Source organism: Molothrus aeneus, chromosome 24 (assembly GCF_037042795.1).
Source record: "Molothrus aeneus isolate 106 chromosome 24, BPBGC_Maene_1.0, whole genome shotgun sequence".
Classification (NCBI taxonomy): Eukaryota; Metazoa; Chordata; class Aves; order Passeriformes; family Icteridae; genus Molothrus; species Molothrus aeneus.
In genome coordinates this window covers 3,971,935-3,988,907 of record NC_089669.1, presented here as the reverse complement: position 1 = coordinate 3,988,907, position 16,973 = coordinate 3,971,935, and the positions used below count along the sequence as shown (strand labels likewise).

The 16,973-nt window shown below is 46.7% G+C and overlaps 1 protein-coding gene across 1 annotated transcript; it reads left to right on the top strand.

The window, feature by feature from the left end:
- The first annotated feature begins 1,052 nt into the window (after nt 1-1,052).
- On the top strand, nt 1,053-6,273 carry IL10 (interleukin 10). The gene is made up of 5 exons (XM_066565477.1): nt 1,053-1,211; nt 2,910-2,972; nt 4,288-4,440; nt 5,543-5,608; nt 6,181-6,273. Exons 1-5 carry the CDS (start codon nt 1,053-1,055, stop codon nt 6,271-6,273), a joined length of 534 nt encoding a protein of 177 aa, XP_066421574.1.
- The last annotated feature ends 10,700 nt before the right edge of the window (nt 6,274-16,973 follow it).

Here is a 16,973-nt window from a genome sequence, read left to right as displayed (position 1 = left end):
TCCTGAATAAATAAGTGAAATCTTTATCCCAAGGAAGCAGGGGTGTGGGCTAAAATAGATATAGAAAGAGAAGGAGAAAAGAGAGGGAAACGGAAAATGGGGAGACGTCACAGGAATTCTCTGTACCTCTGAAGGGACAATTTTATCACAACTGGGACAATAAGTCCCAGCTAAGACAGGACGTGCTGCTGCATGGATGGGGCTACTGTCCACTTCTAGGAAACAAAATAAGATTTCAAAGCCTGGAAAATAAATTTTTATGACCTGCTCACACACTTTAACACCAGGCATTAAAGAAGTGGCACAAATCCTGATCCTGCCCTGGAGGATCCATAAGGGACCAGAGCAGGGCTGGGATCCTCCTCTGGGATTCACTTGGCATCCAGCTGATATTTGGGAGCACAAACTGAGCTTGCTGAGCAGTGAAAATTCACATTTGCTGCAGCTGACATGTGCATTAACTGGAAAAAAACCCAAACAAATGAATTAAAAATGAAGATTTCAGTTGATGATGTGTGTTTGCAGATTAGAGTACCAAAGGAAGAGACAGAGAATTTGTACAGTTCATGAAAAGCAATTCTGCTGAGTGATGCTCTCTGCAGGTTTGACACTGAGATTTAAAAGTAGCAACACTTTTTTTTTCCCCCCCTAACAATACAACATTGATCTAAAAATAAAAGATGGAACTGTGAGAATAAATGAACATCACGCAGCACCTTGGCTTCTTTGTGTGTCTCTGCAGCTTTCCTCCACAGCCACAGCTAAATTTACAAGAAACAAGCAATGTAAAAAAAAAATGCAGAGTCTAAGCACAAAAAAATTGATGGGGTGTGAGGAGAGGACAGGAAACCCAAGTTGACGGGAAACCCAAGTGACATTTGGGCTTAATACTGACTTAAAACCCCAATATTGCTCGTCAGGAAATGGGGAGAGGAAATGGAGTGATGTATAAATTAGGGGCTCCATCAAGGTGAAAGCTGCAGATCTGCTTTGTGCCCTCCCAGGGGGAATCCAGCTGAGAGCTGCAGCAGAGGGGAAATCTGCAGAACAGGATGAGGACCTGCTCCAGGGGCACAGCTGTGCCCATCCTGCTGCTCCTGCTGCTGCTGGGCACCGCCTGCGCCCAGCCCTCCTGCCTGCGCTTCCCCGAGCTCCTGCCCGCCAAGCTCAAAGAGCTCAGGCTCAAGTTTGAGGAAATCAGGGATTATTTTGTAAGTATTGTCATTTTGTCTTCTCGGTTTTTTTTACCTTTCTTGCAAAGTTCTGGGATCTGGAGGAGGGGGAAGTTTCCTCCCAGCAGAAATGATTTGGTTGTGTTGCGTTAAGAGCAGCTCGGTTTTGTTGCTCAGTGAGAGAAAATCTGTCAAAGAGCCATGGCTCAAATTTGAGGAAATTAGGGATTATTTTGTAAGTATTGTTCTTTTATCTTTTGGCTTTTTACCTTTCTTGCAAAGTTCTGGGATCTGGAGGAGGGGGAAGTTTCCTCCCAGCAGAAATGATTTGGTTGTGTTGCGTTAAGAGCAGCTCGGTTTCGTTGCTCAGTGAGAGAAAATCTGCCAAAGAGCCATGGCTCAAAGAGCTCAGGCTCAAATTTGAGGAAATTAGGGATTATTTTGTAAATATCGTTATTTTATCGTCTGTTTTTTTACCTTTCTTGCAAAGTTCTGGGATCTGGAGGAGGGGGAAGAGTTTCCTCCTAGCAGAAATGATTTGGTTGCATTAAGAGCAGCTCGGTTTCGTTGCTCACTGAGAGAAAATCTGTCGAGCTCTTCTTCCTATTTTTTTCATTAACAACGAACTGGAGGTTTCACAATGAACCTCTACAAACCCTTCTAGCCAAGCTTCCCCCAAAATATTGCAAACCAAGTTAATAACTGAATTAATAGGAAGGAAATCATTTTTTCTTCAGGGCAACCAGGTCCTGCTGAAGTCAATGCCAGGTAAAAAGGGAAATCTTTTGCTGCAGATTTTTTTTCTTTGAAAGAACCACAAAACCTGCACAGGTTGTTTTATGAGGGGAGGAGCACAACACCTGCACTGGTGCCTGTGCAAGGTCCCTGCCCTGCATCTCAGGAGCCTCAGGGCTGCTGACCAAACAGCACCCAATGCCCTCAAAGCATCTGCCATGGCTGCTAGAGGTGCTTGGTCACAACCCTGATGCTCTTTTAGTCCATGCCAATGTGTTTTAGCAATAAAATGAGATAATTCTCCAGATCAAATCTCAAGCTCATGTCATGGCTTGTGTTTGTCACCAAGTGAACACAGCCAAGATTTCAGATGTTCAGCTGGCTGTGAATCTCCCAGATGATGCTGGGAAGGAATATTTTCACCCTCTCAGCACAGCTTTTGAGGCTTGAATTCTTTGGGTAGTGCCAGCCCGCCCTAGTGCAGCTGGTGCCACAGAGGCACCACGAGAACAAACTCCCATTTCCCCATCAACAGGAGGCTACAGGGGTAACCCCACCAGGGGGACTGAGCCCTCCTGCCCTGGCAGAGAGGCTGGGGGGCTGCCAGGGCTCTGCCACCCCTCTGGGGAGCTTTGCTGTCTGCAGCAGCACCCTCAGACAGCACCCTGTGCAGCTCAGGAGTCTCACATGGACAAACTCAACGGCACCAAAGGCTGTGATCTCATTTTCCTGCTGGCCTGACCCAACACAAATTCAGTGGCACCAAAGGCTGTGATCTCATTTTCCTGCTGGCCTGAGCCAACAATCCTTGTGCTGCCAGGTTGTGGAGCAGAGTTACCCCTCTGCCTGGTGCCGCCGTGCTCTGCCACACCTGCACTGGGTGCCCTTTGCCTCTGCTGCAGGGAGACCCTAAATGCAAACAAGGGAAGGATCATTTGTTAGGAAATGGAAAGAGTGAAAAGCTCATTTTTCAATTCATTTTTCAATTCCATCCTCCCCCAGCAATCAAAAGATGACGACCTCAGCATCCAACTGCTCAGCTCTGACCTGCTGGAGGAAGTCAAGGTAAGAATCTCAATCCCTTGCTGGTTCCTCCTCCTTCCCCCTCCTTGGGCAGGCGTTTCACAAGAAGGGAAGCCAGCTGGAAACGGGGCCATGTGCTGCTGTCACCCTGCAGGGACACGTGTGGCTGTGCTGGGCTGGCACGAGGCTGCCCCGTGCCCAGGGTGGCTCCCACACCCAGCTCTGGTTTGGACAAGCTCTGGCCCAGCTCTGGTCTGGTTTGTCCAAACCCACCTGTGATGGTGTTTGCAGGGGTCCCAGGATGAGGGAAGAGACGAGAATGTTTCAGAAGGCTTGATTTATTATTTTATTATATGATATACATAATATAATATAATATAATATAATATAATATAATATAATATAATATAATATAATATAATATAATATAATATAATATAATATAATATAATATAATATAATATAATATAATATAAATATATATTATGATATGGTATGATATTATAATTTATATTATCATAATATAAATATTAAATAATATAAATATTAAATAATATAATATAAATAAATAATATAAATATATTATATAGAAATATAAAAAATATATTAAATTATATATTTATATATACAAAATATAAATATATTATTATATTATATTATATTATAATACTATATATTATGATATGCTATTATATTATAATTTATATTATTATAACATAAATATTAAATAATATTATATAAATAAATGATATAATATATTATATAGAAATAAATATAAACATATAAAATTATATTTTTAATCTATAAAATATAAATATATTATTATATTATATTATATTATATTATATTATATTATATTATATTATATTATATTATATTATATTATATTATATTATATTATATTATATTATATTATATTATATTACATTACATTATATTACATTATATCATATTATATTATATCATATTATATTATATTATATTACATTACATTACATTACATTATATTATATTATATCTATACTAAAAGAATAAAAGAAGGGATTTCATCAGAAGGATGGCTAAGAATAGAAAAAGAATGATGACAAAGGCTTGTGACTGACTGAGACAGTCTGGACAGCTGGGCTGTGATTGGCCATTAATTAGAAACAACCACATGAGACCAATCCCAGATGCAGCAATCCCTGTTGCATCCCACAGCAGCAGATAACCATTGGTTACATTTTGTTCCTGAGGCCTCTCAGCTTTTCAGGAGGGAAAAATCCTAAGGAAAGGATTTTCCATAAAATATCATGGCTGCACCCACCCCTGGTGCTGGTGGCCGTCCCCAATGAGGTTTCCCCCTCCTGTCCCCCAGGGGAGCCTGGGCTGCCAGTCGGTGTCGGAGATGATGGAATTCTACCTGGAGGAGGTTCTGCCCAGGGCCATGAGGAGCAGCAGCCAGCACCAGCACAGCATGGGCGACCTGGGCAACCTCCTGCTGAGCCTCAGAGCCATGATGAGACGCTGTGTGAGTGGGGTTCAGCAGCTCGGGGACACTGCCACGAGCAGGGCAGGTCTGGGGGTGGGATGGGGTCCAGGCAGGCAGGGGCTGTGGGGTCCAGGATGGGGTTTGTGGGATCCAGGGGTTCAGGGTGGGGTTTGTGGGATCCAGGATGGGGTTGGTGGGATCCAGGGGTCCAGGATGGGGTTTGTGGGATCCAGGATGGGGCTTGTGAGATCCAGGGCTCCAGGATGGGGTTTGTGGGACCCAGGGATCCAGGCAGGCAGGGCTTGTGGGACCCAGGGATCCAGAATGGGGTTTGTGGGATCCAGGATGGGGTTTGTGGGACCCAGGGATCCAGGCAGGCAGGGTCTGTGGGATCCAGGGGTCCAGAATGGGGTTTGTGGGATCCAGGATGGGGTTGGTGGGACCCAGAGGTGCAGGATGGGGTTTGTGGGATCCAGGATGGGGTTTGTGAGATCCAGGGATCCAGGCAGGCAGGGCTTGTGGGATCCAGGGGTCCAGGATGGGGTTTGTGGGATCCAGGATGGGATTTGTGGGACCCAGGGATCCAGGATGGGGTTGGTGGGATCCAGGATGGGGTTGGTGGGACCCAGGGGTCCAGGCAGGCAGGGTTTGTGGGATCCAGGATGGGGTTGGTGGGATCCAGGATGGGGTTGGTGGGACCCAGGGGTCCAGGATGGGGTTTGTGCCCACAGCAGCTCAGAGATGATAGTGGAGCCAGCCCTGCAAATCAGAGCCTGGCTGGAGACACAAAGGGAGGGCAGGAGGAGATCTGTCCTTTACCTGGGAGCTGCTGAAATCCCACCTGGCGTGGCCATGAGCCCATCACTGGGGTCAGATGGGACAAACCCATCCCATAAAGGGATCTGCTGTCCCCAGGGACTGGCAGCAGGGACACAGGGCTGGGGACAGGCTGGGAGAGCCCAGGCTGGGCTCACTCCAGGCTCCTCCCAGCAGGGCACGGTGCAAACCTGCTGGGATTTGCACACAGGGGAGGGCAAGGTGGGGAGCAGCAGTGCCAAGGGACAGGAGGAGGGGACAGCCACCAGCAGAGCCCTGGGGAGGGACCCTGGGGCTGAGGCTGTGCTTTGGTGCCCCTTTGCAGCACAAATTCTTCACCTGTGAGGAGAGGAGCAGGAGCATGAAGCACGTCAAGGAGACCTTCAGCAGGGTAAGGAACAGGAGGAACCTCCTGTCATGGCAGGGCAGGGGGCTCAGAGGGGCAGCAGAAACCAAAAATGTCTTGAATCACACAAATTCTTACAGCAGAGAGCGAGAATCTGGTGGGAATGCTGGAGCAAGGGTGGGAATGCTCGAGGAAGGGTGGGAATTCTGGAGTAGGGGTGGGAATTCTGGAGGAAGGATGGGAATTCTGGAGTAGGGGTGGGAATTCTGGAGGAAGGATGGGAATTCTGGAGTAGGGGTGGGAATTCTGGAGCAAGGGTGGGAATTCTGGAGCAGGGGTAGGAATTCTGGAGCAAGGATGGGAATTCTGGAGGAAGGATGGGAATTCTGGAGGAAGGGGTGGGAATTCTGGAGGAAGGATGGGAATTCTGGAGGAAGGGGTAGGAATTCTGGAGTAGGGGTGGGAATTCTGGAGCAAGGGTGGGAATTCTGGAGGAAGGATGGGAATTCTGGAATTCCCAGGGGATTGGGCAGAGAAGCTGGAGGTGTCCATGGAAGGAGAATTTGTCCAGGTGTTGTACATCACGTATCTGTGACACCCCTGGCTTTCCCCTGCAGATGAAGAGGAATGGAATCTACAAGGCCATGGGAGAGTTTGACATCTTCATCAACTACATTGAAAGATATTTAACAATGAAGAGAAGGAACTGAGAGCACCCCTGGGTCTGGATTTTCCACACCAAATCCTGTTACTTTTTTAAAAATCACTTTAGGCTGCAAGAGCTCAAATTAAGTTATCTCAAGGTTCAGGTTAAGAGTTACAATAACTTCCAGCTTAATATTGTATTTAAGAGCTATTTTTGTAATAGTTGAATTTATTATTTATTACTTCCAATACCTCAGTGTTGATGTTTACAATATGTTTTGAAGAAAGGAGTGATGAGCTTGTAAATTACTATTTATTGTTTAATATTTTAATATTGTTTATCGCAGTGCTATTTTATTCATAGCTTCAAAACAACCAAAGCAGCATTTTTCTGGAGGGCAGACAATGAGCTGAGCTTATCCCAAGTGAATTAGGAGCAAGGCCAACTCTGAGTTCAACAAAATTTAATTTTAGGCAAATGACCCTCTCCTCATGTCCTAAATCTCTATTTATTTATGCAATCAGGTGGTTTTGTGTTTAGGAGGAGAAAAATCCACAGCAACAGCATGGCTGACTCCACTTTAGACTTCAGCCTGTAAATTAGTCCAGACTAAATTTTGAAAATTAATAATAGGAATGAAATGTTTGGTTCTAATAGAACTTGACTTAAATATTGCTCAGTGTCTGCCTTCCAGAGCTGCTGGGTCGGCCACCCTGCACTTTCCAAAGTTAACCTTACTGTTTTCCAGTCTCTGATTGGGTTTTCCTCACTGCTGTTCATTTTCTTTTACAAGTTAGAGGATATTTAATTAACCACCATTTTAAGGTGGCTCGGGTAATTTGCATTCAAATCCATGGGGCTGCTCCCAGCATTGCTGGGATTGGATTTTGAATCCCCATGAGCAGTGGGAGCAGCTTTAGTGCCCCCAAAAGTGGCTGATTTTAGGGCTCAGCTTCCTCCTCACCTCGGTGGACCCTGAGCTAGAGGAAAATGCCATAACCCCAAGAGAGGCTTTTACTTCTAATATTTAGAAGTTTAAAGGCCCCTAGCTGATGAAACACTGCCAGTTTGGTGTTTGCTGTGCAAGTTCCCAGCTGAGGAGAGGTTATTGATATGGGATTTACTCTTTGTGGACATTTCTGGTGGCAGCAGGGGATTCCTGCTGGAATCGGATGTTCCAAAGCAGGGCAGGAATGCCGCTCCATGGGTCGCTCCTCCTGCTGAAAGCTCAGGCTCAAGGGCAGCCAAAGACTGTAAAACTTAATTAAGCTTCTTACAAAGCACATTAAGCTCCTGTTGAGCCAGTGCTGAGCTTGTCTTTCCCTCAAACACCTTCAATGTGGGAGAAGCAAGGACAGCCCTGGAGCTGAGGACATCATCAGCACAGCTCCTGTCACTGGGTGAACTTCCACCTATTTATCTGAAATGATATGACAAGAAATCCTTTATTTTTGCTAATAAAGACTCTCTACTGAAGGCAGCCTCTGTCCTGTTCTTGTGGGCTCTCAGCAGGGCTGTAAATCAGTTCCAGCCCTGGATGCTGTGCCTGGTGTCCCTGGGCTGGGAGAGGGCACAGAGCCAGCTGGGGAGGACCCCCAGGGACACCTTTGCTTGTTTTAACGACCAGGGAAGTGAGAAAACCTGAGGTCTGTGACATTTAAAAGCAAATTTCTCACCAGATTCCTGGCATTGATCCCTTAGAGCAGGGATCATGGGAGGAGCAATCCCATGAATAGTGCAATCCCCCAGCAGCATCTTCCCAGGGCTGGAGCTCTGTCCATGGGATGTACAGCTTAAAAAAAACAGGGGGAAAAGCCCAAATGGCAGCTTGGAGAGCTGGGAGATCCAGGGCACCATCACAGGTGGCCTAATTCCAGCTGGAATCCTGGCACCAGCATCACCCAGTGTCCCTCCAGGCTGCAGCCTGACCTGTGCTGGCTGTGGGCAGCAGCTCTGCAGATCCCTCAGCTCCCAGCATCAGCTAAGCCCAAAATATCAGTGTTTGGGGGTGAAAAACACCATAAACCCAACCTTCTGCTCCTTCTGGCTCCCCAAAAGCTGCTGTGAGCCCCAGCAGGGCTGAGGTAGTTCCTGCCAATCTCAGTGGCAGTCTGGGTGTTACAGTAAGAGCACGAAGCCGTGGTAGAGATCAAAGGTGGTGGTTTCTGGTTTTGTTATCCCACAGAAGTTGGGTTTCCTTGCTGGGTATCCTCCCCCTGAGAGAGCTGCCAGCTCAGCAGCCCCAGTCCTGAGAGCCTAAATCACCTCCCAGGCTCTCTGCCCCAGGGCTGAGCTTCCCCCCAGCCCAAATTCTGCATCTCGAGCTTTCTGCTGCCAGGGGGGAGCTGCTCCTTCTGCTTTTGCTTTTTCTCTCTTTAAAAACTTTCCTCAAAGCCCTGAGCACCCAGTGCTGTACTTGCTGCCAGAGAAAATAATTAACTTTCCTCATCATCTGCTGTTGGCCAACATGAGGAGGCCAAATCCCAGCTGAGCACCAGGGTGGAATCGTGTCCTGAGCACAGCAGGACAGAAGGACGGACACCTCCTGAACACATCAGGACAGACAGACAGTCATGTGCTGGGACTAAGGAAACAATCCTCACTGGCCTCTTTCTTGGGACAGGAAAAAAATTGTCTCTTGTCACGAGGAGGATGAGCACCTCCTCCACAGGCCTTCAGCCTCTCACAAGGCCCAGGGACAAGCCTTGAGGTGATGTGAGGGACCTTAAGCACAAAAAGGGGCAAAATTAAAACAAACTCTGCTGTAACTCCATTTGAATTGCAGAAGCTTTCAGAACTTTCCTCATTTTGTTGTGGTTGTAGTTTTAACACTTGTTATTGAACTCGAACTGGCTGCACCGCTCAGGCCCACGCAGCTCCTGCCTCTGTGTGTCCTAGATTTTGGCAGCACGTGACTGAAATTGGGGCTTTCGTCGTGAAAGAGGCCAGGGGGAGCAACAAAAACAGGGCTGAGAACCCCAGCTGGGCATGTAGGTCATGGAGGGCACAGCCCTGACTTTGCAGAGCTGCCAATTCCTTCCCTCAGGCGGTGAGAGGCTGAGTAATTACCAGAGCTTGGTGTTAAAAACGGGACCACAGTCCTGGTACTAAAGTGATTTCAGCATTTATTATAATAAAAAGGCCCAAAGGAATGGGTACTAAAAGTGATTTCAGCATTTATTATAATAAAAAGGCCCAAAGCAATGGGTACTAAAAGTGATTTCAGCATTTATTCTTGTCACAGACACATTTTATGAAAACGCCTTTCCTTAGGATTTTTCCTCCTGAGAAGCTGAGAGGCCTCAGGAACAAAATGTAACCAATGATTATCTGCTGCTGTGGGATGCAACAGGTGCATCTGGGATTGGGCTCATGGGGTTGTTTCTAATTAATGGCCAATCACAGTCAGCTGGCTCGGACTCTCTGGTCTGTCACAGAATTTTATCTTTCCATTCCTTCCTTTCCTTGCAAGCCTTCTGATGAAATCCCTTCTTCTATTCTTTTACTATAGTTTTAATATAATATATATCATAAAATAATAAATCAAGCCTTCTGAAACATGGAGTCAGATCCTCGTCTCTCCCCTCATCCTGGGACCCCTGTGAACACCACCACATATTCTAAAAAAAGAAAGGCCTAAAGCAAGGGGTAGTAAAGGTGATTTCAGCATTTATTATAATAAAAAGAATGGCCCAAAGCAAGGGGTACTAAAAGTGACTTCAGTATTTATTATAATAAAAAAAGGCCTAAAACAAGGGGTACAAAAAGTGACTTCAGCATTTATTATAATAAAAGAAAGGCCCAAAGCAAGGGGGCCTGGGCCCAGCAGGAGCGCTCCTGTGGAGAATGCTGCAGCTCTTCAGCAGCGATGTCCCCGATGTCCCAGGGGAAGGGCACAGCTCCCCTGGCTCAGATGTCCCTTTTTATCCTGTTTGTGTTCCTCTGGATTGGTTTCTGTTTGGATCCTTCATTTGCATTAAGGTTTGAGGCGTTTGATTGGCCATTTCAGCTCAGCCCAGGGATGGCACCCAGAGCTCCCCAGTGTTAGGAAAATTAATCTACAAACACCAGAGGTTTGTGTACAAAAAGGAGACAGAGGAGTCCTTTGACTTTATTCCAATAAAGGGAGAGGCCATGGGGCATTGCCCTGGGGTGTCTCACATTTTTGGAGGACGCAGCCTCCTTTTTATCCCAATTTCCCAGCTGCATTTCCCTTCTCTTTTTCCCCATTGGCTGAGGTACCTGAGAGGTTCACACCTCCCAAAACACCTGATACCAGACTTCCCTCTAATGTACAACCCTCCCTTTTCATTTTGTATTCTTACAGAATTTAGGGGTTTTTCTCCATTTCTGAGGTACTTGAGAGGTTCAGACTTCCCAAAATGCCTGATCCCAAAGATTTCCCTCAAATGTATAACCCTGCCTTTTTAATTCTTATGGAATATGGGCGTTTTTCTTCCCCATTGTTTCTTTCATCTTTCAATATCCAACTTCATTTATCAGCAAACCTGAAGTTTATTTGTAAAAGCAAACATATCTTTCCATTCACCAGTCAGTGGAATCCTTCCCATTGTTTATCTCCCAGCAGAGCCACAGCTTGTTTGTAAAGACAAATCCTCCATTCCTCTCACCGGGGAGTGCACCCCCAGCTCCCCACCTGCACCTCCTGGGGCTGCTGGAGGGCAGTGCAGATGCTCAGGGATGCTGATTTAGAGGTTTAACACCAGCAGTTCTCATTTTCTGCCTTGTGAGCTGTTGCCTTTGGCCTCTTGGCAGGGTCTCTCCACCATTTCATCACACCCTGAAGCAACCAAACCATCTCCTTTGCTCCAGAGCTGGACTACAAAGTTCCTTTCCTGGCAGCAGCACCAAATTCACTTTTTTTCTGAGCTGAAATTTGGTTTCCTGACTCTTTTGCAATGCTGAGCCCAGCTGCTGTGACTGGCACATCTCACACACCCTCTCCTCAACCTGCTGGGTCTGATTTTCAGAGCACTGAGGAGCAGCTTTGCCTTTCCTGGTTGGAAAAGCCTGGAGCAGGATTCCTGTGGGCTTGTTACACTTTGATGGAGCAATTTCTGAAGAAAACCTCACTCTGAGAGAAAATCACATCTCCTTCTTCTGCTTTCACAGCCAGATTTGCATCACCAGCTGTCCTTTCACAGCCAGCCCTCAGCAGGATCCCTGCAGCCCCAGGCCTGAGCAGGCTGATCCAATGGATTTTCAGAAATCCAGCATTTTCCGAGCATTAAGCAATTTTGCCATGTGCAGGCCAAGCTTTGCATCAGGAAATCCTGACATTCCCCTGATATGCCTGGTCTAATCCTTAGAAAAATACAACCACCAGCTGATTTTGCACAGAATTTTTGCCTTTTTGAGTTGTGCAGCTTACCAGGAGGTGTTCCCAGGGTACAAACCAAGCCAAGCCAACTTCCTTGGCCAAGAGAAGGAGGCAGCTGGCTGCAGAGCAGTCCTGAGAACCCAGGCATGGAAAAACAGCCACCATCAGTGGCAAATTAGGGCGATAAACAGTAAATTATCTCCATCATCACAAAACAAAGGGCAGGAGTGAAACAGCAACCAGCTGAGGGCTCCTCCGTGCCGTTGCACAACGCTCCTTCCTCCTGCGCATCCACACCAGCCACAGCACATTTTGTGCTCCTGGGGATGCCCAGAGTTGACCAACACCATGGGAGCACAGCAAACCACGGCTGGAGGAAGGGGCTTCACCCCCATCCTTGCAAGAGCAGCAGAAACTTCTTGTGTGCACAGATAAGAACAGATAAGAACAGAGATCTTCGTGATTCATCCCCTCCCCAGTGATCAGCCTGGAGCAGAGCCAGACTTTTGATCAAAATCATCTCAAAAGCAAGAAATATATATATTTTTAATTTTTTTTTTCCTTAGCAGGAAGCTTGCTGCTAAAAATAGAGCAGGTGGGGTGAGGAGAGAGGGGTATTTTTCTACTAACTGCTAAAAATTTCAAATGTTGCACTGAATTGATCACTAATTCCCTTGGAGTCAGCAGACCACAGGTCCCCCCAGGTTTCCATGCTCTGCTCCCAGTGCAGCTGACTCCTGCAAATAATTGTGGCCATCACCTCCCTCAGGTCCCAGACCAAGATTTTGGTCCTCAATCCAAGATTTTATATCCTGGCTGTCCTTGGGTTGTTTTTCCCAAAGGTGATGGAACCACAGAATGATTCTTGAATCCTTCCAGCCATGATGTGTGAATCCATCTCATCTTCCCCAGCACAAAATTGAATTCCTTCCTGCTGCTTGTCCCGTCCTTACCTGCTCCCAGGGGGCACAGAGCCCCCAGAATTCCAGCAGCTCTCCTCTTCCCTCTCTGCTGCTCTCTATCCAATTCATTTACAGCTCCCTGTGAGCAGATCTGCCCCGAAATTCGGGTTTCAAACCTAAAAGCGCCAAAACATGGCCCCGTGTGAGTAAGTCTGTTCTCACCCCCACCCACACTGCCCCAGCTATTCCTTTTAGCACCAACAGCTTCACAGAAAACAGCCCTGGGTTTCATCCACCCAGGCACTGAAAGCAGTGACAGAAAGAGAGAGCCTGGGGCCAAAACCCCTCCAGGGCAGCGGGACAATTCTGCTGGGGAGGGAGGGACAGGGGAGGGTGGAGGGGGTGGCACTGTGGGCAGCCTTCTTCTCCAGGGCTGGGATGTTCAGGAAAGCCTGGGAAGGTTCAGAGCCACCATGGGAAGCTCCAGGACCACCCTGGGAAGCTCCAGGACCACCCTGGAAGCTCCAGGACCATTCTGGAAACTCCAGAGCCATTTTGGGAAGCTTCAGAGCCGCCATAGGAAGCTCCAGGACCATCCTGGAAGCTTCAGGGCCACTATGGCAAACTTCATGACCACCCTGGGAAGCTCCAGGACCATCCTGGAAGCTCCAGAGCCACCATGGGAAGCTTCAGGACCATTCTGGGAAGCTTCAGGACCACCCTGGTCAGCTCCAGTACCATCCTGGAAGCTCCAGGACCATTCTGGAAGGCTCCAGGACCATTCTGGAAACTCCAGAGCCATCATGGGAAGCTCCAGAATCATCCTGGGAAGCTTCAGAGCAACCATGGGAAGCTCCAGACCATCCTGAGAAACTTCAGGACCACTCTGGGAAGCTCCAGGACCACCCTGGAGAGTTCCAGGACCATCTTGGGAAGCTCCAGGACCACCCTGGAAAGCTTCAGAGCTGCCATGGGAAGCTTCAGGACCACCATGGGAAGCTCCAAGACCATCCTGGAAGCTTCATGACCACCCTGGGAAGTTTCAGGACCATCCTGGAAAGCTTCAGAGCCACCCTGGGAAGGTCCAGGACTACCCTGGAAGCTCCAGCACCACCATGGGAAGCTTCAGGACCATCCTGGAAAGCTCCAGGACCATCCTGGAAGCTCCAGAACCATCCTGGAGACCTGGTGTCCACAGCTGGTTTCAATCCAGTGCCCAGCTGGTGGGAATGGAGAGGGAAATGAGCCATGGGTGCCTGCTCAGCTCTTCCCTCCCCAAACACACACAGAAAACATTTCAAGCCACACATCTTCCCACCGGGGTTGAGATTTGTGTCAGTGAGCACCGTAATTTCCAAAACAGGATCTCTGTAACGAAAGAAACCCAAACCTCATCCCCCCCTGAGGCAAACTGAGGGTTCACTGCCAGGATTTGCGTTTGTTTAGAGAATCTTTTTTTGGGTTTTTTTTTCCAAAACGTGGGACCTACGCAAGCCCGTGAGACCTCGGGGGATGGAAACTGCTGCCGGTGCTTCACACCCTCCACAGCTCAGTGTGCCCTGTCTGACACCTCCAGGGGCTGCAGCAGCCACGGGCAGCAGGACCGAGCACAGCCCGGGGCAGTGCCAGGCATCAGCTGGCACTGAGGTACTGGAATGTTCACCAATGTGAAAAATGTGATATTGGAATGTTCACCAGTATTGGAATATTCACCAATGTGAAAAATGCAGTATAGGAATATTTACCAATGTGAAAAATGCAATATTGGAATATTTACCAATGTGAAAAATTCAATATTGGAATATTCACCAGTATTGGAATATTTACCAATGTGAAAAATGCACTATTGGAATATTTACCAGTGTGAAAAATGTGATATTGGAATATTTAACAATGTGAAAAATGGGTATTGGAATATTCACCAATATGAAAAATGTGATATTGGAATATTCACCAGTAGTGGAATATTTACCAATGTGAAAAATGGGTATTGGAATATTTATGGGTATTGGAATATTTACCAGTATTGGAATATTTACCAATGTGAAAAATGCACTATTGGAATATTTACCAGTGTGAAAAATGTGATATTGGAATATTCACCAGTATTGGAATATTTACCAGTATTGGAATATTTACCAATGTGAAAAATGGGTATTGGAATATTTAACGGTATTGCAATATTTACCAATGTGAAAAATGTGATATTGGAATATTTACCAATGTGAAAAATGCAGTATTGGAATATTCACCAATGTGAAAAATGGGTATTGGAATATTTACCAATGTGAAAAATGCAGTATTGGAATATTTACCAATGTGAAAAATGTGATATTGGAATATTTACCGGTATTGGAATATTTACCAATGGTAAATGGAGGTATTGGAATATTTACCAATGTGAAAAATGCAATATTGGCATATTTACCAGTATTGGAATATTTACCAGTATTGGAATATTTACCAATGTGAAAAATGCAGTATTGGAATACTTACCAGTATTGGAATATTTACCAATGTAAATGTAAATGTTTTTTTGCAAATATTCAAATGAATATTATATGTGCTGTGTTAGAAAGCAATGCTGTATTAATTCTCTTAAGTAGTGTGTTAAATATAGTTTTAGGTTATAACAAAATGTTAAAATAGAAACTGTGCTATGTAGGATACTTTTTTTTCCTAAAGAAAGGACTCACACTGAGACAGCAGCCATGGGACACCCAAATCTTTCAGAGAAAGAGAATTTATTGCTCCATTATCAGGAGAAACGAAATTCTTCCTGCCTTGCTAGGACAGGATGACACCGTCAGGATTAAGAGGAAGAAGCTGACCCTGCCCAGACAGAATCCTGTGTTTGAATGGAATTGATGCATCATGGATGAGGTGTATGAATATGCAACAGGCTGTTGTTTTTAAGGGTTAATCCTCTGTTAACGTGGGGCCTTTCTCGGGCTTATTTTGCCCAGAGTGCTGGTGCAGTTTCAGTGTAGATGTAGTGTAACATAGTATAGAACAATATAATAAACCGGGCGGACACAATGTCTGTCTGTCTGTCTGTCTGTCTGTCCCCTGCCAGCACCTGGGCACAGCATCCGCGGCCCCGTGTGCCACAGCATCACCCACAGCATCATCCTCAGCATCATCCTCAACATCCACAGCATCATCCCACAGCATCCACAGCATCATCCTCAACATCCACAGCATCATCCTCAGCATCCACATCATCATCCTCAACATCCACAGCATCATCCTCAGCATCCACAGCATCATCCTCAGCATCCACAGCATCATCCTCAGCATCCACAGCATCATCCTCAACATCCACAGCATCATCCTCAGCATCCACATCATCATCCTCAACATCCACATCATCATCCTCAACATCCACAGCATCATCCTCAGCATCCACAGCATCATCCCACAGCATCCACAGCATCCCACAGCATCCACAGCATCATCCTCAACATCCACAGCATCATCCTCAACATCCACAGCATCATCCTCAGCATCCACAGCATCATCCTCAACATCCACAGCATCATCCTCAACATCCACAGCATCATCCTCAACATCCACAGCATCATCCCACAGCATCCACAGCATCATCCTCAACATCCACATCATCATCCTCAACATCCACAGCATCATCCTCAGCATCCACAGCATCATCCCACAGCATCCACAGCATCATCCTCAACATCCACATCATCATCCTCAACATCCACAGCATCATCCTCAGCATCCACAGCATCATCCTCAACATCCACAGCATCATCCTCAACATCCACAGCATCATCCCACAGCATCCACAGCATCATCCTCAACATCCACAGCATCATCCTCAGCATCCACAGCATCATCCTCAACATCCACAGCATCATCCTCAACATCCACAGCATCATCCTCAGCATCCACAGCATCATCCTCAACATCCACAGCATCATCCTCAACATCCACATCATCATCCTCAACATCCACAGCATCATCCTCAACATCCACAGCATCATCCCACAGCATCCACAGCATCATCCTCAACATCCACAGCATCATCCTCAACATCCACAGCATCATCCTCAGCATCCACAGCATCATCCTCAGCATCCACAGCATCATCCTCAGCATCCACAGCATCATCCTCAGCATCCACAGCATCATCCTCAACATCCACAGCATCATCCTCAGCATCCACAGCATCATCCCACAGCATCCACAGCATCATCCTCAGCATCCACATCATCATCCTCAACATCCACATCATCATCCTCAACATCCACAGCATCATCCCACAGCATCCACAGCATCCCACAGCATCCACAGCATCATCCTCAACATCCACAGCATCATCCTCAACATCCACAGCATCATCCTCAGCATCCACAGCATCATCCTCAGCATCCACAGCATCCCACAGCATCCACATCACCCCATAGCACCCCACACTATCATCCATGGCACCCCACAGCATCCCGCAGCACTATCCACATCATCCTATATCACCCCACAGCATCCCCAGCATCCACA